Raw genomic sequence first — 23,228 nt, 5'->3', positions numbered from 1 at the left:
CTTCCTCCTCCGGCTGCCCGCGGGCAGGGCAAGCAAGGCCGGGAGCCGCTGAAGGCTGCGGGTCCGTCCGGCCTGGGCATCCTGGCGGGGCTCCGGGCGGCTGCCCGCATCCCCTGCCCGCAGCCCCTGCCCGCCTTTCCTTGCGGAGCCGCCTGGCTCTGGGCAGTGACAGCTGCCCCGGGTTGCTGGGCGCATCGTGGCTGGACACTGCTTTGTGCACGGGGTTAGAGGGAAGATGCGATGCTTTCCAGGTGTCCCTTCAGAGGGAGGTACCCTGCGTCTCGTCCCCCGCCGAGCTGTGTGAGCTGGCCAGTGCCCTTCTATGTGCTGCTGCTGCTGCTGCTGCTTCCCCTTTGGCTCTAGGAATTTTGCTTCTCTTTGCCTGGCAGCTGCTGATGCAAATCGCTGCATTGTGCCCCTGCTTCACTAATACTTTCCCTAAGCCTGAATAACGACAGCAGTAACAGGACAGAGGGATTTAATGTCATAGCAGAGCCCGGCTAGCAGCAATGCAATGGCTACATGGGAAACTAAAGTTTCAGATATTTTGTATTTTTTTGATGTTACCCCCCCCCCCCCCCCCAACAGTTTTTATTTTTCTGTTGATTACAATATCTCCTCTACCTTCAAGAAGCAAGGCTGAAAGCAAGTGTGTCTTGCGGGGAGGAGACAAAACACTGCAATATTGTTACCCCTGTCAAATAGAATTGTGTAGAGGTAGTATCCCAGTCTTGATATTGCAGACCATCTAGCAGATCATTTGTCTTTTCACACATAAAGTCGTAAGCCTTGATACATCTTTTGACATCTTATTTGGCTCCTAGTCTGGAGGGTGTTTAGAAATGGTTTATTTTCTGTGTAGCTTCATCTTTGTCTCTGCCTCTGCTGTCTCAGGAAGCAAACACTGGTAAATGCTTAGTGTACATACATAAGGTTTTGTTGCCATCAGTGCACTGTTAGAAGTTAGATAGGAGAACTCCTATTGCAGTAAAATGAACTTGCTTCCATGAAGAGAACTGGGAAAAAAGTGGGGAGACAGTGAAGGCAATCAGAAGGAAAATGCTCAATATAAATATGTTATGATTTTAGGCATGGAAAGTCATGGAAATAGCTTCTAATGGTTTTAGATGATTTCTGCTTTTCTTATAGCTCCAGGTCAGTAACCTACCTGATAATACCTGCTTACCTAATGCACTGGGGCCTATTTGTAAGGGAGTTCGGCAAGTTTTAGTCTTTGACCCTTTTCCATACCTGAGCATGTGCAGATGCACAGATTTGTTTATCTGTGAGCATATATATACACATAGCAGTCATCAAAACCAGTTGAAATACAGTAAAAGCTTACTTTAAACTCTAAAAATGCAGAAAATATAGATTAGATATAGAGTCTAATGAACAAATTTGTTTTCCAGTCCTGTTGAGAGAAAGCATGCCAAGTCATGTGAAGTGTCTGTATAGAGTAGAACTACTGCTGTTTTTCCACTCTGATTTATGTTCCCTCACTGACATCAGAAACAGTAGCACAGGACAGCACAATACATGACTTACCATATTTTCTCAGCTACTTCAAAAGTTCTTGGTTTCAAGCATCAGTTTGTACTTTTAAATTTGTTGTAAAGTTTGAACTCCTTTATGCAGGGTCAGTCCAAAGGGGTCCAGTCCTTCTGTACATTCTCTCAAAGTGTCTCCATGAGCAGGGAAGCACTGTACAGTTGGGAAGTTAAGGTACCTTGGTAAGTGAGACCAAGGGAAATGTGGAAGGTATCCCAAGAAGTCTCTGGGAAAGAAGTAGACAAGTCTTGAGATACGATTTCAGGACTGCCTGGAATTTCAAGAGGCGCCCCTTGTACTGTGCACTACTGACTCTTAGTTTCTCTCTTTGTTTGGTAGGAGCAATCCTATGGGTGTGTGGTGAGTCAGATCATCCCATTGGTCTAGCTAGAAATTATTTTTTCTGGCTTTAGTGGTGTTACTTTTCAGTGCTGACAGAAGGGCAAGATTTAGGAGAGTGGGGAGGTTGGTGTGGGGACTCTGGTTGTACCCTTCAGCTGGCCTTGAAAGAATTTTTCCTGGACTCTTGGGTACCAGTTTGATACCCTGACTGTGGGGTTTTGGGCCAGTTCGTTTGTTTGAACGTGGGGATTCATTGCAGACAAGTTTTGAGTCTTCAGTTTGAATTTTTGATTTTAGCTGCGCTCAAGAAAATACTCTGTCCTTTACAGGGACTTAATGAAGAATTGCACCAAGCAAAGTTTTAACTATTTGAAATACAGTGCAATACCAGAACCTGAGGAATAGTCATGTCATATTCAAAGTCCATGTCTGTGAGTGGGTGGTTGGAGGGACAGGCAGCTTGGAAGATAAGTTTGACATTTGATCCATTTGACTCTCTGGCTGCTGTAAGAAGTCACAATTTTTGGCACTGGCCTTTGGTAACTTGGAATAGAAGTCAAATAGTTCCTAATAGAATTAAACCCAGAATAATCCCAACCCTGAAATATTCTGGAGATTTGACTGGCAGGAAGCATAATGCTCTTTACTCTGGTGTAGAGCCAGCCACATTCTAAATTTTGCTTTCTGAAGTGGGACATACAAGTGAGCTGCACCTGTCTCCCAACTGACCAGATGTACTGTCAGATCACCTGCAGGAATGTGGTCTGCCCCATGCAGCTGGGACTATGGGGAAGTTTGGAACAGATGTGAGTATAATTGGACTTGGACAGAGTTTGCCCTCCTATTTACAGAACAACCAAAGTCACACTGCTCGGCAGAGTGCTCTGGAGTTCTCCCTCAGCAGCTTGTCCAAACTGGGGTCATGACTGCTTATGGCTCCCTTTCAGGTCATGTGTCCAGGTTTCCTTTCCCAGGAGAAAAGAATATGCAAGGAGAGTGTTTGTCTGTGTCTCACTTGGGTGAGCTTGGCCTGCTGCAGTTGGGATATACCAACAGTGGTAGACCTGCTTGCAACCAATGGGAGCTACACCCTCTGAGATAAAAGCCTCAGTAACTTGCCCAAAGTTACGAGGGGATCTTAGGAAAGTGAAGCTCTAAACTGAAGTCTCCCAAAGTCCTATGCAATGTCTTCATGGCTCCTCTAGAGAAAGTAAACCCAGGCTCTGATTTTACTCTGGAAAATGTACATCTTTGGGGTTCTGCCTGGGCACTCACTCAGAAAGGTAGGGTGGGAATTCGTGGCAGTGACTTTAGGTTGGATTGATAAAGGAACTCACAAATAGTTAAGAAAAGGGCTTTTGAGAGTTCTTAATGATTTTCAGTTTCCTATCTGAAATGGCTTAAAATACTAAGGGATTTGATTGTGGATGATCAATCAGCATTAGTGACTTTACTGTGTGTTGACAGCTTACTAATAAACAAAAGTACATATTTTTAAAAAAATAGAATGATAGTTATTAACAGCTTTTATAGTTAAGAAGTCAACATTACTATGGTTGTTGCACAGACATGAAGGGCTAAGCTTAATTTTGAAAATATTCATCTAGAGAATCTTCATCTGAAATATTTTCTTATCTTCCCTACATTTTTATCATGAATCTTTTTTAGAACATAACCTCTGAAACTGTTTTTCATGGTAAAGAATATGTCAATAGTAAAATTCCATTAGTTGCAGTAGATTAAGTGTTCAGTACTGCAGACAAAACTGAATTGTTTCAGAGTCAAGAATAGAAATACTTGATATGCAGTAAAAGAGTGTTCATAAGCACTGACTTTGAAGTATTATAATTTACTTACTATTTTTTGTAAATGAATAATTTTCTTGAAGGGACCACAGTCTGATTCCCAAATATAGTACAGTCTCTCAAGCTTTATATCTTCAAAACAGAAACCAAGGGCAGGTCAGGGGACCAGATGGACCAGGTTTGTAAAATTGTCATAGTTTCAGTGTCAGCAGCAGAGGTGCAGTGATGTATTTTAACTCAACACTGGCCCATCGATTTTTATCTTCCCTTCACCATTTCACAACATGTATGGAAGTTCTTAGGAGGAAAGTTGATTTGTTTTGTGCTTATGCCCATCACTTCAGCCATGGACCATGGTCTCATCATCATATCAGGTATTAAAAGTGTAACTGAACTATGTGTCTGTATTTTTTGTGGGTTTTTTGTTTGTGCTATGTTTACCATTGCTGCAAATCTTCCTCTCCTGGCCTACAAAGCCAGTCCACAATCATAACCATAGAGCCTTAGAAAAGGGGCTGAAGGAGACCTAAATGTTGCCAAAGCTCATTCTTGGTGACCATCAGCTAGCACCATGTATTCTCCAAAGCTCTGTAAAGCTTTAAAAGAAGGTGACTGCTTCTCAACTGGCCATGGGTGTAATGCCCAGTCCATCTTAGCTCCTTAGCTGTGCCTTGGAATTGCTAGGAGAGTGCTTATTGGCCTGTGTCTAAAAGAAGCAGATTTTGAAATTTACCAGAAGCAGATTTTGAAGTTTGAATAGATTCAGTAGAGATGTCCAGATTGTAATGGTCAGGTCTGTGATGGGATATGCGTTGATTTGCTGCCTTGGGCACAGGCAGAGCAACAGTGTCTTTCCCAAGGGTTGCAGTTGCTTGTTCTTAAACCAGTCCCAGCAAAAGTTTGTCCTGTTTTCAAAATGTTCTGCATTGGAAATTTCCTATCTTCTGGAGGAAGTGTGGTTTACTTTTTAATTACCCTTGCAGCATGCCACCTCAATCCATTGTCTGTTTTTAGAGCATGTTGAGTAGCACTTGCATCCCTTCATAATTTGGATATGCGTGGATATCTAATCTATTATTCATTAATGTTGTGGCACCTGATGAGACACCAGGTATTGCAAAAGGAAAAAGGGGCATTTAGTTCCTATGATTTTCAGTGTTTTATTTTGAAAATTGCAGTAAAGAAAGATGACATTGTAAGGGGAGGAGCTGAGCTATGAAAAAATCCCCAGAAAAACAAGCAACCAAATCCATGCCACAAGGAGTACAATTACTGGTTTTTCCAGTGGAATTAGGACATAGTCTGGTGTACCTGTATGAAAGAAGTGGATTATCTAGATGACAGTGTGTTTGATCTTACTGTGGCATCCATCAGAGTGGGACTTTAAAGAATTATTTATTTTGTTAAGTCAATCTTTGCTAAGTGAATAAATCAGTTAATAATAAGGGAGATCACCAGCTATTTATTTTTTACTTATTTTTCCACATGATGATAAATTCTGAAAAATGGCTGCTTGTCTTTAACAATCAAAAGGGTTGGAAATTTTCTAGGCTTTCTGGGAGGTGATGCTAGTTAGATTTACATTTAAAATTATACTAGAAAATACCTTTAATTTTATAATAGATGCAAAATGTAGAGCTGTGAAACGTCTTCTGGCAAAGAACAAAACTCAAACCATTCGAGAATCCTGACAGAAGCAGTACAGACTGTTCTCACTTGCAAGCTTAGATCAAAGGATTCTGAATTTTCCCAACACGAAAAAATATTCTGTGCCGTGTCCACTAGCACTGAGTATAATGAACAGGCAGGCACTGGGGGTGTAACCCATGATGTAAACTCCTGTTTACTGCTGAAGTTGCTGCTGCCTGGTCAGTAAGTGAAAGACTTCTTGGAATGGCCAGAGTGAAGTATTGCTCCAAAACCACATCCAGTCCCTCTGGGGTTTGAGGAGTGTTGGTTTCCTGGAGTGCTGACATGGCACGGATCAACTTTATATTCAGAGTACAAACTCAGAAACCTCAGACTCCAAGCAATCTCAGCTTTGGTTGGCATGTATAAAAGGTAGGATAGAGGGCCTACAGCCATCAGAGTCTAATTTCTGAACTCTTCCCCATTTTAACTACCGCATCTTTTATTTCCTCTTCCCTACATATGAAAAATAAACCCATTTTTGTAGGTTTCTTGGGGAACTGGGGTTTGTGTGATCAGTCTCCCAGTCTGCCTTTGAATTCCACAATGACTTTGTTGCACATGCCAGGTCCAGCCCAGCTTGAGAGGAATGTCCACTACCAGCTCACAGGTGGAATGTGACACTTTTTTGAAGTGTAGGGGATAAGAGATTTCCACTGTATGGAAGGAAGCTGTGCTGAGCTATTTGGCCTCAGAGCTTGTGGATGGTGTCCAACTTTTCTAATTTGTGGGTATGAAAATAATCTTTGTGTCCAACGACAGGGCAGGCAGAGTAGCTAAGACTTGCTGTGAGCAAGAATAGTTGCAAAATTCTCTGTTTAGGATTTTAGGAGCCCAGCTGGTGTAACTTGTAAAGAGGATGTGTGAGTCCTCATGTTTGGATTGTCTGCCCAGAACTCTCCCAAACAGTGGGGGTTTATAGACTGTCCCAGCAGCTCCTTCTCCGCCAAGGGAGTCATGGCTGTTTTGCACCTAGAAGTTTTGTTACTTCAGCAGACCAAGCATTAACTGGGGTGAGCTATACTGTGTAATTTTGACCTCAACTGTAGCTGTATTTGCATTTAATTTAGCTCCATAAGAAATGTGTTTGTTTTTGTGCTTTACGTTGGAAAAATCACCAGTAAAAACGGAAGTATTTTTCCACAGCAAAGGGGTAATTTTAAAAGTTTGCTTATGTCTGTCACCCTGGAGGCTGAATTTGTGCCTGTGTCATACCAACTTTTTTAAGAGTTTACATGGTGGCCCCCAAGAGAGTTAGGGGGCTAAGACCTTATGACTTAGAAGAGGCCAAGAAAACTAGTTTTATTTATTTTTCAGAACACTCAGTTACTTTTTGAGGGGTATAGAGGAAACAGCGGGGATATTACAAGTCCACAGTGGTAGGACAAGAGGCAGTGGCACAAGCTACTACAAGGGAAATTCAGGTTAGGTATGATGAAGAAAAGGGATACATAGGATCAGGAGAGCAGAAAGGTTGAGAAATCTCCATCCTGAAGACACTGAGGACTCTGCAGGACCAAGGTTGTGGGCAGCCTTGGGCAGATGTTTGGACCAGGTGACCTTTAGAGGTCTGTTCCAGCCTGTCGTTCTGTGACACAGCGTAGGGTGTGGCGTGAGTTTCAAGTGCTGTTCCCTGTGAAACAGCTTGCCACTAGATTTGTATTCAGGAAGGTGATGTTTCTAGTGTATAACAGGAGCCCAGAAGTGCTGATACCAGTTCAGTGCTGGAGAAAGGAATATAATTGCCATGAAGTTTTTGTGTATTGGTTTTTCAGTAGGTGGCACTTTCTGGATGCCTGAATTGAGGGCTGTGCAGAAACAGCCCTCACTTCTCCAAACACTATTTAGGGATTATTCTTCCATTAGTAAACATCTGTCCTGGTTTTGGCTGAGATAGGGGTTTCTTTCTAGTAGCTGGTATAGTGCTATGTTTGGGATTTAGGATGAGAATAATGTTGGTTACACACTGCTGGTTTAGGTGTTGCTGAGCAGTGCTTACAGTATTTCAAGGATTTTTGGTGGCTTGTGCCCTGCCAGTGACAGAGCTGGAGGAGCCAGCCTGAGAAATTGTGAGGGGACACAGCCAGGGCAGGTGATCCCAGCTGGCCAAAGTGATATTCCATACTGTAGACCATCATACCCAGAATATAAACTGGAGGAGGAAACTGGTCATGGGCTGTTGCTTGTGGAATGGCTGGGAGCTGATCAGTGGGTGGTGAGTAATTACGTTGGACATCACTTGTTCTAAATGTTGAAATTCCTTTATTCTTTTTATTATAATTTATTATTACAATTTCTATTACTTTCTCCCCTTTCTGTCCCATTAAACTGTCTTTATTTCAGCCCATGAATTTTATCACTTTCACTTTTCTGGTTCCCTCACCCATCCTGCTCAGGATGGGGAATTGTTGTGAGCGAGTGGCTGTGCAGTGCTTTGTTGCTGCCTGGGGTTAAACCATGACAGCATCTTGTACACTGAATACTTAGAAAATCAGAAAAAAAAAGAATTTAATAAACCAGATTTTTTTAAAGTTAGTGCCTAGTTTTAGTCTTAATCTTTTTGTGGTTTCATTCCCCAGTTGTCAGATGGGGAAACCGTGATTGCTTTTCAGGGACAATGTAGTGATGACTACCATAAATATAGTTCTTCCTTCAGAGCACAGTTTGTATCCTGACCCATGTATTGCAACAGAAGCAGAGAAGAAAGCAAAGCCTCAGTACACACGAAGTAGATGGACTTTTGAAAAAAAACAGAGGTGAACATTAGTTAATTAGAACAGCAATGCATGGAAGAAAACTGCCTTAATTGTAGCATTTCCTAAATTTCTGATTTTTTTTTTACTCTAGTGCTTTCATGGTATTCTCTAAATGGTCTTGTTTATCACTGTAAATCAGTTACATTTGGAGCCATTTTACAGCATCTCATACATCTTTTTTGTTGTTTATGAAGGGACACAGCTGAAAGAGTCTCTATTGTAGCAGATGCTGCTGCTGTGCAGTGACTGTCTCAGGCTCTGAGCTCAGTTCTGTTCTCATCACCATCAATAGGAGGGAGTTTGGGCATTGCCTGCCCTGCAACTGTTACTTTTGTTGATGTCCAGGTGCTGTAGTACAGCCTAGCAAAGAACTTGTGTGTGAGTCTTATGCTCTATCCTGTGTGCACAAGGACTTTGATGAAACTAGTGTCTTGGAATCTGCAAGAGGGGCTGGAAAAATAGTGAAAACAATAGACACTGGAAGTGTTTAAAACCTATGCTGTTCAGGAAGGTATCTGCTTAAATTCACCCATATTTTGAGAGCCATTGAAAGACTTTCTTATCTTTTAAACATGTCTAAATATGCATCTTAGTCATTTCTGGGGGACTAAATATATTGAACAGGACATGTATTAATAATGTGGAAGCAGCAGACTAAATGCTAAATAAATGTAGGAGCAGGGGAAATAAAGCAAAGCACTTCAACCATCAACATAAGTGTAATTTTTAATAAAACTGCAGATACTGTTTGAAAAGGCTGTTTGAAACAAGAACAGTAAAGGTGAATTAGGAAACAGTGTTCAACCTTAATGCATAACTAATGTCTGAAAGCATTATAATAACCTTTTAATGGGAGAAATTGCTGTAAGATGAGAAAATAGACTTTGCCTTTAGTGTGGTACAAAATTGGATACGCTCAAAGCTATTCACTTGCCCTGCCTTAAAAGCCTGTGGAAATACACAAAAAAAGTATTTCTGGTGTTGAGGGCACAATAAATGTTAGGAGGAGATGTTATTCTGGAAGTAATGGATTTCTCCGCAGAAATAATTGGAGTCATTTGAGCTTCAGAGTCTCAAAGTTTGACAGTGGTTTTGAATTGAACTGATTTTAATGAACTTTTGAAAGTTGTTACAATTTTCTGACTTAAGAGGTCCCTTTTGTTTTCAATAGCTCTCTACAAACGTGCTGTGAATAAATTAGGTGGGAAATTCTGATTCTGTGCAAAATTTTTAATTTGTGAAACAGGAGAATACCCCACTGTGGGATTCTCTATCTCTTAAATATCTCCAAAATACAAAGCAGAGATTAAAATCCAATTTGTTCCACCTTTTGCCTTTCAGGTCCAAACCATGAATTACGTTGGACAGTTAGCAGGACAAGTGTTTGTGACTGTGAAGGAGCTCTATAAGGGTCTAAACCCAGCCACACTGTCAGGATGTATAGATATAATTGTTGTACGTCAGCCAGATGGAAATCTGCAGTGTTCCCCTTTCCACGTTCGCTTTGGGAAAATGGGAGTTCTACGTTCCAGGGAGAAAGTGGTAAGAAAATGTGACAATTTTTATATGTCCTGTCTGTGAGTTAACTGTAATAGCATGGAAGTTACTGAAGTTCTTTGTTCTCCTAGTTGAGGTTTTCTTTAGACAACCTTTATAAAGAGTCTGAATTAAGACAAGCTTCAGTTAAAATGGTTGTTACTGATTCTTGCAGTTCAGAGCATAATTTGTAAGACATTGACTATAATAAAAACTAGAACTAGCCATGAAATTTGTAATATTTGTGTTTAGTAAAGCAAAATTTCAAATGTACTAATTTGAAACTATACTAGATTTCATTAGTGACTCACTAAAACCCCTTTCTTTGTTCAATGACATGTTCAATGATAGTTCTGAAAAGGGAGATATTAGTGAAGTAGTATTTTCAGATAATAGAACCTTGAGGTTAATTGAAGCCAGAAAAAAACAGTGAGGATCTTGAAATAAATGTAACTAGGCTGAGTGACCTGGTAGTGTATCAGATGTGAAGTTACCAGTGTGACAGATTATTTTAGAAAGTAATTTTTCACTCAATAGAGTCCAGGTTCTAATGTAGCTAGAATTTTCAGCAGAAAGATCCTAAAGTCAGCATGGACATTGTTCAATTCTTACTTAGATCAGAAAGAAATTCCAATATTTAGAATTGGTAAATGTTAAAAGATATTACTGTGCCAGTGATGTACTGTGTCCTGAAATAGACTTGTAGACTTGTGCAAGTCTCCAAAAAATTTACAGTGAAAATGGAGTTAGTGGCAAGCATGGTTATAATCAAAGAGAGAGATCTTCATGAGAAGAAATGGAGATAGTTAGGGCTGTACAGTGATATGATAAATGTGTGGAAGGAATTTTACATTCAGGAATTGAATGTAGAATTATTTTTCTCATTTGTGCTTCTCATCATGTAAAGAGAAGTCTCTTTAATGAATTTGAAAGACAACATATTAAGACAACATATTAACATAATAATTTGCATTTGGAAATACTTCTAGCACAATTAAAAAATAGGCTATGAATTAAAGGGGCAAATAGATTTGTGTGGCAAGTGAAGCATTCAGAATTGCATTTCAAAAGATTCAGAACTTTATGTAGACTATAAACCTTTCTGAGTAGAGGAGCAAGATATCAATGAGCTGAGCAAGTTAGAATAACATTTTTTAAATTGATTGCTTTGTGAATGGGTAATGAAAGAAAAAGAGTAGGTCAATATTTTCTGTTTATTGTAATGTTTCCTACACGTCTCTGAGAAGCATTTGCCCAGTGCCAGCAGCAGGACTATCTTTCTTTCATATAGGAATATATTTATTTCCTTCCAGGTTGACATAGAAATTAACGGAGAGGCTGTAGATTTGCACATGAAACTGGGAGACAATGGGGAGGCCTTTTTTGTGCAGGAAACAGATAATGATCAGGTAAGAGTCAAAATGACTTTTAATTTATTAAAAATCTGATGCTGGCTCTTCAGAGTCACTTTTGAGTTTAGGAATCTTGTTGGAAAATATGCTTCAATCCATTTTATAGTTTTGAAAGTTTCTGGACAATTTTCTGCTATGGAAATTTAATTCTATGGTGTTACTTTAGGGGTTTTTTTTAATTGCTGAGATTTGAAAAAGCTGAAGATAATCATATAAGTGAAATATGCCAGTGTGTGAACAGAAAAATGCAACTACAGAGTTCATGTGCTTCAAAGTTGTGTGCAAGAGATTAATGTTCAGGGACCTGTTTATTGCAGAAATCTTTAATTTGAACATATGCACCAGACTGCCTGTAAAAGTGCACATGCTCTGTACACATCTGTGCCCACATTAATTCTGGTGCTCCTCATAAACATGATCTCACAACTATTATTCATGTGGGGCTGTATTTAAATGAGGATGTCTGCTGTTGAACTGTGGTTAAATACTGGTCCAAATAAATTATGGTCATGGTAACTTTGAGTAGTTCACATGTAATGTAATATAAAAAAACCTTTGCAGGCATTTCTCTTCATACATCCCCAATAATTTTTTTCACTATCTGGAGTAGGATGAGTGTTCAAATTTCTGTGCTTAGTATGATATTACCAGTTTCAGGTGAGAGTTTGTGAATGTGCATCTCTATACCTTTTTTTTTAAATTTTTATGTGGTAACAGTTATTTGGTGACTGAAAACTGCTGGAACTATTTCCATGAATGTCTAGAGATGTATATATGATTGAATAGTAGGGTGTTTGTGTGACCTAATTATAAACCATTGACCTATCTCACTACTGTCTGTCATCTGTGTTGTGAAGGGGAATTTTATTTTACAGAACGTTCAGGTTCTAAACTAAGATTTTGTTTTTGCTCTGTGTCTTACATGAGATGGACAGAAATGTATGCCGTAACCTGGCCATATTAGATGCCCAGATGATGCTGTATTAAGAATATTGTCCCTGGTTTGTCTAAGGAGATGCAGCTATGGAAAAATTTCCATATGCCATAGGAGAGTAATGAGCATCCAATGTCAAATCCTTGTTATCTTTCTGAGGAGTAACTAACTAAAATTTTGGTAATTTGCGTAGGTTGCTGGTTGTATGACTGGTGAAAGAGCTAACATGTTTTATGATTTGAATTTTTTCTTTTTCAGGAGGTGATTCCTTATCATCTCTCCACATCTCCCATTCTGTCTGAGGGAACTGCCTTAATGGAATCCCAGCTGAAGAGGAATTCCGTAGACAGGATACGAAACCTGGACACCAATGCATCCTCACAAGTCCCACCCCAAGCCCATGGATCCCAGCCTTCAACTGAAACATCTCCAGTCTCTAGCTCTGTGAAAAAAAGGAGGAAGAAGAGGAGGAAGTCAACTCATAAAATAGACAGCTTAAAAAGAGAAGACACACATGGAGACACGTCAGAAGATGAAGACATGTTTCCCATAGAGATTAGCTCAGAGGAAGAAAAAGAGCCATTGGACAATTCAAGGTATCGTCGTGGAATTGAGATATGTAATGAAAACCTGGGTTAATGTTCCAGTCCATGCCTTCTAGCAGTAATTTCTAAGTCAGAACATATGGCTGATGAAGGTGTTACTTGAAAAATAAAGCTTTAGGCTAGAAAGCTATTGGGAATGTTAGTAATTAAAGTAATGAAAATGACATTAAAAACATAAGAATTCTCTGTGGTGTTGTGAACTAGATGGTTTGAATCAGGTAGCATTTCTTTATTTCCTTTTAGTTCAGATTATGTTAATTCTTCTCTGCTATAGGGTTTGTTAGCTGAGGTATATGAAAATTCATTAAGCAAATGTTTTTTAAATGTCACTTCTTTCCCCCGATTTAGGATCCCTGTTCCAGATGTATTTGTTGATGATGTATCTGACATAAAGGCTCCTGCAGTTTCTGTGCTTTCTCAGTCTGCACCTTATGCTCATTCAGATGGAGAATGGTCACCTCTTCAAAGGTACTTTTTTCTGATAGTACAGTTCTAGATAGTACCCTTCTTTTAATTTTTCCATTAGTGTCTTCTATGCGAGTACTATATGAAGTCTCACTAAAGATTTGGATATCAAACATAGTCAGTGACCATTATTAGATGAATACTTTTATATTTTCAATAAGATAGTCTACCAAAACATCAGGTTGGCTTTGTCCTTGATACAGCAAATGCATAGATAAAAATGCAGGTCCATAAATTCTGAAGAATGTTTTTATCTGCTAATGTCACTGTTTGCATATAAATACTATAGAGAGGAATTATGTTTTATGCCATCTGAATGTTTGCCTGATGCACACACCCTGTAAGGGCTTTAGTGAATGTAGGTTTATAAGTCTTCAGTATTTCAAGTGTAATCCTTTTAAAAATTTCCCAGGATAGGAGTTAAATATATTTTTTTAAATGAATATGAGCTTTTCATGTTGCTTTTCACATAGATTTGATATATTTACTGTGTGAAAAGAACACATACAGTAATTTGCTTACTTTTTCCTGTATGTGTATTTATGTGCATGTGAATACCTTTCATGTCAAAACAGAGCAGTTTGGACCTCCCTTTTTGTGTCTGTCACAAAGGGACAAGTTTTTTCTCAATGCATTGCACTATAGTTCCACTTAGGTCTGTGTGTGTGTGCCCCATGCACATGTGCTCCACATCCCCCATGCAGACTGCTGGAGTGCAGCAATATTCACAAGACCTTGTCCTAACAAGTCTTACCTCAATATCCTGCCTCTGTAGTTGAGGGGCAGAGGAAGGGAGTGTGAGGAGATTATTTCAGGGCAATGGCTAAATGGAACTGTTTTGAATTGCATTCTGGAAGAAACATTGTTCAGTGCCTGTAAAGCTTAATGTGACTGGCTTCACCAGGCTGCTGATAGCATTTGTCAATACCCTGCCCTTTCGATGGCTTTTGGAACTGTGTGTTCTGTTTGTTTCTTGATTGCAGTATCCTGGGTTTTGAAAACTCTCAATGTAAAGTCAGCATTTGTGTAACTAATACACAAAGAGTTTATGTTAATCAGCCCTCGTGAATATAATGACACCCTGTCTTTCTTTCTCCCCACATGCTCTGCTGCCCAGTAAGGCTATAGATTGTAAAGGGCAAACCACTCTCCTCACTGTTCCAGCAGACGGAGGCCTATCTAACTCTTGTCCTCAACAATCTTCTCACTTTTCTCTTCCAGACAGGTAGAACAGTTGTCCTCCCTCTTTTCTGGACTGCTTTTTAATCCTTTTAACACCTTATTGCATTTTTACCACACTAAGACTATGTGAACTGCTGTTGTATTTATAGCTGTACTTATTGCTAACCCAGACATTTGAAAGTGACATTGGAAAGCACTTTCTCTGCTTGCTTCTTTGTGTGCATTGAGTAGCAGTAATGATGAACCATGTAGTACCTTGATGAACCATCCATTGAAAGAGAATGGCTGAAACAAAATTATGTCAGTGAAAGCCTGGGTTAAAAATTAAGTTTATTAAGATGATAAAACCCCCCAAAAGGAAGAACTTAGTGAATTCATTCCTCTGAAGACTGACATTTCCATATATCTTTTTACAATCAGTGTATATTTTGATGACATTTTTATCCCATGGTTTTCCTGAGTTGATTGCTTGTGCATAGATTGCTGAAAGCAAAACAAAAACCTCAGAGAATACGTGAGCAATAAAAAATGCAAACCTTGTAATGGTAGGAGCCCTGTGCCAAAACAAAACTCTCTCTAGGCCTTTGCAGTAGTGTAGGATTTCTCTTTTCCATAGATCTAAAAGTGGATACAGAGACTTTCTGTGTTGTCTTAAATTCAAGAAGTCTCAAGATTCTGCAGTCAAGCTCTTTCACTCCATTAAGTCAGTGGAGAGAGGTCACAACAACAAGTAGTAGAATGTGACCTCTGCAATTCTCCATTAATGCTGGGAAAGCTTTGAGTAATTCATCAGCCTAAATTATCTTATTTGCTTATATCAACATAGTTGCCATACTAGATGCCTAAAGCTGTATCAAAATTGATAATCTTGAGGTTTTCCCAGCTTCTAGGTCAGCCTTCTTTAACCTGACCATGTTGCAGCACCAAGTCAAAGTGAGATCCTGGGATGTTCAAAAGTGTTCTCCTTAGTATGCTCTCATGCCAAGGAAGGGCAGGAACACAGGTTAGGATGGAGCAGTGCTGTGCTCTAGGTGGCTTCATGAACTTGTTCTGGAATTCAACTGTCTTACAGACTAGGCAGACATTTAAAGTGCTGTAGCAACTTGTCTGATTGAGGTTCTGTGTTTGCAGCTGTTGAAATAAGAAATGTTTGGTGGGTCTTTCAGCAGTTTTTTTTCCCTCTGTGTAGTAAGGAATGCTATTATGGCCACCTAAGAGGTGCTTCACAGGCTCTCAGTCATTGCTGTGACGTGTGCATGATGTAGGCCTCTTTCCTTCTGATCATCTTTTGTCACAGTTACCTTTTGTCACACAAGACTGGGCTTTTTCTCAGTCATATTGCTGCTTTTTCAGGTATCTCTTTGCTTCCAGTGCAAAACACTGCAAAGATCACTGTAGTCTGTTACTGCAGAACTGCCAACTACAGGCCATGTTCCTTGTTCTTTGTTAGATTAGATTAAGTGCAATCATAGCTGTTAAAGAATATATAGGACTGTGATACAAATATTCAGCATCTGTGGGATGTGAATCAGAGATGCTGATCTAAATACCTGAAGTTTCCCTTCCTTCTTGTGTACCGTTGACAGGATGGGTGGCTCTGGTTTGATTTGCAATATCTCAGCAATCTGTGCAAGGCAAGGCAATTTCAGCTGGGCTGAGTCAGTGCATAACTTAAGGACACAGGAATTACAAGACACAGTTCAGCCCAAGGCAAGCCCAGACCATTGGGCAGCAGTTGCAGCAAGAACCTTCACAGAGCAGAGCTCTGCTGCTTTAACATACCCACATGTGTGAGTGCTTTAAATATCTAAGTGCATTTCTGTACTTTCATTGTGTCTCTGAGAATAGAAATCATAGTGCTGAGTAACAGCTCGGGCTCTTTCCCACTCAGCTGTGTGTATAAGGGAACTGTATTTTCAGGGAAAATTATGGAGAAGACCATGTTTCCTTCCACCTCAAATCTGTTTTCTTACTGCAAAGTGCAGAGGTTCTACCCAAGCTGAAGCAATAGCTCTGTTCTCTCAGGGTGTTTGAATAAGTGAGCTTGGGCTGAGCAAAGACAGATTGGAGTTTTTTCTAGAGAAATAATATGTATCTTGGAGGTTAAAATGTCTGTAGTGCACAGGTTAAGAAAGACATGAAGTGACAAGGCTTCCTTAAATCTAGATATTTTAGGCTTAAAGCAGCAGTAGGAGCATTATTACCTACTGAGATTTTCTGAAGTGCTCAGGCTACTGATTTCCCAGGTTTCAATGGCCTCCAAATATGGAACATACTGCAAATCCTACAAAATTTTCAGTGGAAGATTTAGAAGTTGCTTAAAAACCCACTAGGCAATTTTTTAATCCTTTGAGCTTGAAAATACTTCTAAAATTACACTGTATTGATTCCTTCATCTGTCAAATTATAGGTTATACCCTGAGGACAGATAAAGAATCGAAATTTTTAGGCCCTAAAAAGATGGCTTATAAATTTTATAATTTAATTAGGTAACATAAATATCTCTAGCTAAAAGTGTCCTAGTGTCTGTTCATATTCAATGTGTATTTTACTGCATAGTTGAAAACAGTGAATACTGTAGATAATTAAGTTGCTGTTATTTCAGATGTGAATGTGAAGTAATTATTTTGGTGTGAACAGTGAATTCCCTACCAGCTGGCTCTACAGAACATTGAAAAAGGGAGACTTCATAACACCTCTTTTCACTCGGGCATGTAGGGACAGGACAAGGAGCAATGGCTTTGAGCTGAAAGCTTGGACTTTTGGCAAGAAATTCTTCACTGTGAAGGTGCTGAGGCGCTGGAACAAGTTGCCATGAAAATTTGTGGATACCCCATCCCTGGAAGTGTTCAAGGCCAGGCTGGATGGGGCTTTGAGCTACCTGGTTTCATGGCAAGGTGATTGGACTAGATATAATGAAGACATTACAAACCATTCTATGATTTTACCTTTACATAAATTCCTCATGTTTGATTTATTCTTTATCTTTATCTGAATATACTGAATATCCAGACAAGTTTGGCTCTTTCATAGAACTGTAGAATCACAGAATGATTTAGGTTGGAAGGGACCTTAAAGATTATCTCGTTCCAACCCTCCTGCTATGGGCAGGGATATCTTCCGCTAGGCCAGGTTGTTCAGAGCCCCATTCAGTCTGGTCTTCAGGGATGGGAAGTTCATACCTTCTCTGGACAACCTGTGCCAGTTCCTCACCACCCTCTCAGCTTTTTGTCCGCAAACACCCTCAAGTAATTCTTCCCAGGGCTGCTCTCAGTCCATTCTCTGCCCAGCCTGTGTTGGGATTGCCTCGTCTCAGGCATAGCACCATGCACTTGGCCTTGTTGAACTTCATGGAATTAGGCACTTCATGAGATGGAAGCCTTTTGTTTTTAAGAATGAAAGTAACTCAGTTTGCACCTTTGATTTAGGAATGTTGTGGATTCTTTTGTTGCTTTTAGTTTTTTAATCAGGATTGGATGAGTATACTGAGACAGGTTACGGCTCAGATAAAAAATGCAGGCTTTGTTCAGGAGGTTCTGGGGGAGATTCTATGACCTGTGTTATTCAGAAAGGCAGAGAAGATAATCTGAATTTTTCCTTCTGTTCTTGAAATCAGTGATTCATTATTTGTTAATGACTGACTTGACATCACATTCTTGACTTCACCACATTAAGAATATGCTATAAGCTGATAATTCACTAATTAATTTCTATATATTTATTATCAAGTAATTATCAAAACAAAGAGTTGAACATGTTTCAACTGAAAGGACTCAAATTCTTTGTGTAGCTCTCCTGCTTTTTTCCTTATAAACATCCATCCAATCAATGGTTGAGCTGAACAAGTTAGAAAGGAGTCAACTGGATTTCTTAGATTAAAGTATTACTTAGTCAGGATAAGGTGTCTTGTTGACGTGAGTAATTTCTGCACTTTGCATACATTATTCATCTGCTGCTGGTACCATCCCTATTCTTTTTACCATGCAGAAGACCACAAACCTCCTGAAATCAGGTCCAGTGTTCTTGTTTTATCTCTTTCAGCCTCTTAAATACTACTTCTCTGACAGCACTTACTGAAAAGGGGATGAGACCTCTGAATGCCAGTATAAGAGGATCCTGAACTTTTCAACTATTTTTCTATGCTTTCATACCATCAGTTGGTTCTTGATTATTTCAGTCTTCAATTCCTTGTATTGGTGGACATTAGTTTGGAAAGCATTCAGTGCTTTGTGGTTACTTTTGCTTTTGTAACATTTTTTGTTTGTTTTTCTTTAGCCCATCAGACTCACGTCCTCCTACTCCTCAAAGTGACTCAGAATTAGTCAGTAAACCTACAGACAGAAGTGGACTGAAGGATAATCCCCACATGCACTGGGCATGGGGAGAGCTACCCCAGGCTGCAAAGGTATCCAACATAAGTTCTTTAATTCCTGCTAGCATCTCTTGTGCTTTAATAGGGCATGTGTGCTAAATCTACTGCAGACTGATGAAGAGGAAATGGATCCTGGTTTTATCTAAAATTGCAGTGTTTTATGTAAAATAATTTAATCCTTCTCCATAGGAGGTATAGGAAAGTACCTTATGGCATGGATATTCTCAATACTGATGATATACAGTAGAAAATGAAGAAGTAACTGAGACCCAGTCTTGTAAATGTTAGTAGCTTAAAAAACAGAAAAAATCAAACCCAATATCCTTTGGTAAATCACTCAAATTCATAAATTACCTTAAATGGAAATTAGGTGCCTGGTGTTAGCAGTCAGATTCACAGAAATGAAAATGGTCTGCTTCAGTACAAAAGTATCCAGAGGCACCTGCAGTTCTGTATCTGTGGATGTGCAGACATGCTGTTCTCTTGGCTGATAGGACTGGCTTGGTGCCTGTCTCCTCCTGGAGCCATTTGTCCCAGTTAGGTGAGGGATCTGTAGCCAGCAGCCTTATTTCCAGTGCTGCACAGAAACTGTGGGCAGCTGCCCACACTGCAGGCTGGTCAGGTGCTGGCTGGCTCCTTGTGACAGCTCCTGAGGAGTGACAGCTTTCACATTAGAGTATGCATGTGCACCAGGGTATGAGAGGTAGAGGTCAGGTTTCAGTGGAGTGCTGCAACTATGGGGGCTGGGATAGTGCAGAGTTTGGCACCTCCTGCTGAAGGCTGGCTTCTCTGCAGAAAGAGCTGCAGGAGAGATGGGTTTACATACAGTATTAAGAGGAAAAATTGCTGCTTTGCAGGCCAGGGAAGTGGGCATCCTGTTCAGAAAGAATTCTATGTTCTGGTGGTGGTACCAGAATTATAATGGCGCAATTGTAATTTTTTGTAATTAATTGTCTGTTGGTAATTAGTGAAAAAAGCAGGGGTGGGAATCCAGAATTCTTAATTTCTTTAAAGGAGCTCTGGCCTCTTCTTTTAATATGTCAGTGGTGAGCTGTTTCATCACCTCTGCACCGGTCTCTTCCCTGTGTACATTACAATAAATTTGGGGGCTATTTTCTGTTGTATTGCACTAAGTAGTTTATTTAGTTGTTTTGCACTGGGTTCTTATGTTTTTCTTATGTATTATTGCACTGATAAGTATGTTTGAATCCTCATGGGATTCTCCTCTGATATCACATGGTGTTTCCTCTCCCCTAAAAAAGCCCTGGTGGAAATGGTTTGTCCCAGATTTATTCCTCCCCTCACCCCCTCTTCACTTGTATCCCATTGGCTGTGGCCCCCTTCCTCCTCCCCCCTTCCCCTGAGCTTAAAATCCCCTGGGAGGAGATCCCTGCTCTCTTCTCACCTGTGAAGTCACCTGGACCACCTGGTATCTCCTATCTAGGAAATAAAATAGGACTTTGTTCCCCAGAGGAAAAGAGCACTTTCATCTTCTGCTTTTGTCCTGTGTAGGATTGTAAGGGCTAAGGTCCATTAAGCAAGCTGGATTGGACCTGAACAGCCCACCAGGATCAATCTTAGGATTTTCTGCTCGAAGAGAGCTGATATAAGTGCCTGGGTCCATGCAGGAGTTCCAAATTGGCAGTTGCAGTCTAGAATGGAGGGTTTCCTGCTAGGAAATTTAGCTGTATCTTTCATATAGCAGTCACACACCCTGGTGTGTATTGCAAATCTTACTTCCAGAGGCTTTTCTCTCTGCAGTCCCTGTCTATGTCCCAAGCTATTCTGATCTTGCCATACCTGAACTGAGAGTCATACTTTGGCTGCTGTTGAACTTCATGTAAGAGTTGTTTGTTTGCTATGACATGAAGGTTATAGCAGCTGTGCTGCTGCTGCTGTAGTTCAGCTCCTCTCTGTCCCTCTGTAAGGACACTTCCTGTCCCACACTCAGAGAAGATCTGGAATTGTTCCTATAAAGTGATTTAAATTCTAAATCTGGGGATTAGACAGTGTCCTGGTGCCTGAGACCATCTTGATTGTGCAAGGACTCCAGTCTGCACCCCCTTCTTTTGTTTGTCAGGTTTGCCTTTTGAGGGAAAGCCAGGATCTTCACAGAAAGAGAGGAAGGCAGGGTGAGAGGTGGGATTTGCGGGTAAATGGAAAATGAAGACTGTAGAGCACATTGCAGAACAAATTATTCCTGGCCTCGAAATGCAAATGAATTTTGCACAAACACAGCAGAGAGGTCTTTTGCATATTGCAGTCTCTGTCTCAGTGGTGGCTTTCTGCTGTAGTTGGTCATCCTGACAGTCTGATCTCATTGGAGCGAACAGAACAGGTTAAACTCTGGCTGTTGTGTTTTTTAAGGGCTTTTCTTTGTAGTGATCTGTTAATTTTTCCTCACAGGCCAGTTCTCTGCTCAAAGCAAAGGAACCCAGCATGGCAGATGTAAATCCTTCTGAAAACACTCACTTTCGGGTCATCCAGAGTTCTCCTGTTGAGGAGTTTAACACAGTATCTCCTCTGCCTGCCCTTGGACAAGCAGATGCAGCAATTGCTGGTGAAAGTGAGCCCTTACCAGCTGAGACAAATAAGCCAGAGACAGATCTGCCAGGAGCAGCTGAACCCCCATTGCCTGCAAATGAAGAAATAAAGCAAGCTGCAGCTTGCTCAGCCCAACCGACTGGCAAGATGGATTCCCCTTCCAGAAAGAAAGGTAAAGGTGTTGATCCTGCACTTTTATATGCATGACTTTATCTTCAAATTTCCTGGTGATAAAGCATCTTATTGCCATATAAATTAATCCATGGCCTGAAGGCATTTTCAGATCAGAAAAGGAATAAGCCTTCAAAACCCGAGTTGTGCATCAAGCTGTTCGCATGAGATATGTATTAGAAGATTCTGAAGGTCTGAAGTTGTTGGCAGCTCCGTGCATATGAGCAAGACTACAAAACTTGCTCCATTTGACAGATTCTGGGATTTCACTTCTGTGTATTAGCAGACTGTAGATCTGCTGGTTCACCCAAGTGATGTGTGGCTGGTCATTGTGGAAACTCTGCTGTAGTGCAAAGTAGTAGTATGTCTTTTGCACAATGAGCAGATTTGCCATAAAATAAGGTGCTTTTGTTTTACATGCTTTTCAGTTCTATGTAGTACATATCCTGTCCTGAATATGTGAAATACAACTTCATCTATCCTAATTTCTGGGCTCTATTTCCATGGTATTTTATAACAAGTGAACAAATGTTACAGTCTTCACATGAAATTTATTTGCTTACAAATGTTCTGTTATAGAGCACTGATTATAATTATTCCATAATTATGTAAGCTCTGTATAAGCCTAGTTTGTGCAGCTGCTTTTTAATCAGTAAACATACAAATTTCTTGGCCTCTTCCCCATGCATTCCACTGTCTTTGAAAACAAAAAATGATGTGTTTCTCTGCTTACTATTCAGTGCTTGTGTAGATTTTCTGATTGCTTTTGTGATGTTTAGTGTTGGAAATTGAGACAGTGAGAAGTTGTGGGTTTGAGAATGAATCCAAATTAGTTTTTGACCTTACAGTGGTTACTTATCTAGGTCTACTGGCAACAAGAGGACGGTGGTTGGTCCTAGTGACAGGCCTAGAAGGGGTGTGTTGTCCCCTACAGTGGTGCATGTGCACACACAGCACATCAGCTGTATGTGCTTAAAAGTGAGTTATCTCCATAAGGAGCCAGTTATAGCATGTTAGTGACTATATTTTAGTCTGTTGTTTCCCTTTTTCAAGGAGAGGTGTAAGATTAGTTAATCAAATATTAAAAGTTCTGACTGCCATACTGTGATAATGGGACTATGTAAATACTTAGTAGGTTTTCCTTTTGCTGTTTTCCTCTGCTGACTTCTGATTCACAGTGGTTTTGTCTGGGATTGGGAGTCTTTGGCATGTCTCAAAACTAGTCCTCTGCCGTCCCATTTTGTTAATTCATAGTTTGAACAGTGTATATAAATTACTTGTTTTGAGATTTTTGGCAGTATCATTTTGCACAAATACAGTTCACAAACTGTTATAACTTTCTGGTTTCTTAGTTTTAAAATGAATAGCTGAACAGTAATAACAGCTCTGTATTGTTACTCAGAAAATATGAATTAATAGGTTTATTTCTTCTGTCCCTTACAGACAAACGGAGCCGGCATCTTGGTGCTGATGGTGTCTATTTAGATGACCTCACTGACATGGATCCAGAAGTTGCTGCACTTTATTTCCCCAAAAAGTATAAGTCTTTTTCTTATATTTTTACTTCTTAAAGAGCTCTTTTCATCTTCCATATTTAGATCAAACTCTTCATTGCCAGCCAGATAAGATGCCTTTTTCAGGGTTCAAGCAGAAATGAAGGTAGAAGGAAAGTAAAATTTTCTCGAGAGGAATATTAAAACTTTTGGAAGGTGCTGCATTTTAGCCTGAGAAAAGTGCTTGCAGATGGTTTTCTGTTTTGGTCAATTAAGCATCATATATTGATTGTGGATGGTTATGTAATATACACTGATGTTTGTGAGTGTTAACTCACATGTCCTAGGAGAGTAATTGGCCTTGGGATATA

At 40.0% G+C, this 23,228-nt stretch overlaps 1 protein-coding gene across 4 annotated transcripts in view; it reads left to right on the top strand.

The window, feature by feature from the left end:
• LPIN1 (lipin 1) overlaps window positions 1–23,228 on the top strand; it is a 49,156-nt gene that overhangs the window by 277 nt on the left and 25,651 nt on the right. For 2 of the 4 annotated variants that reach the window (XM_071440677.1, XM_071440658.1), the window contains exons 2-9: window positions 9,485–9,685; window positions 10,993–11,088; window positions 12,284–12,621; window positions 12,979–13,098; window positions 14,213–14,320; window positions 18,553–18,682; window positions 21,056–21,365; window positions 22,808–22,901. In XM_071440677.1, the coding sequence (XP_071296778.1) occupies window positions 9,494–9,685; window positions 10,993–11,088; window positions 12,284–12,621; window positions 12,979–13,098; window positions 14,213–14,320; window positions 18,553–18,682; window positions 21,056–21,365; window positions 22,808–22,901 (1,388 nt within the window). In that variant the 5' untranslated portion in view covers window positions 9,485–9,493. The remainder of the gene's footprint in view (window positions 1–9,484; window positions 9,686–10,992; window positions 11,089–12,283; window positions 12,622–12,978; window positions 13,099–14,212; window positions 14,321–18,552; window positions 18,683–21,055; window positions 21,366–22,807; window positions 22,902–23,228) is intronic. The other 2 variants (XM_071440686.1, XM_071440667.1) reach the window with 1 other exon arrangement.

The sequence above is a fragment of the Agelaius tricolor genome, unplaced genomic scaffold (assembly GCF_023055355.1).
Source record: "Agelaius tricolor isolate 1412-34295 unplaced genomic scaffold, bAgeTri1.0.p SCAF_1, whole genome shotgun sequence".
Classification (NCBI taxonomy): Eukaryota; Metazoa; Chordata; class Aves; order Passeriformes; family Icteridae; genus Agelaius; species Agelaius tricolor.
Note: the sequence above shows the minus strand (reverse complement) of the source record. Positions and strands in the feature narration are given on the sequence as shown.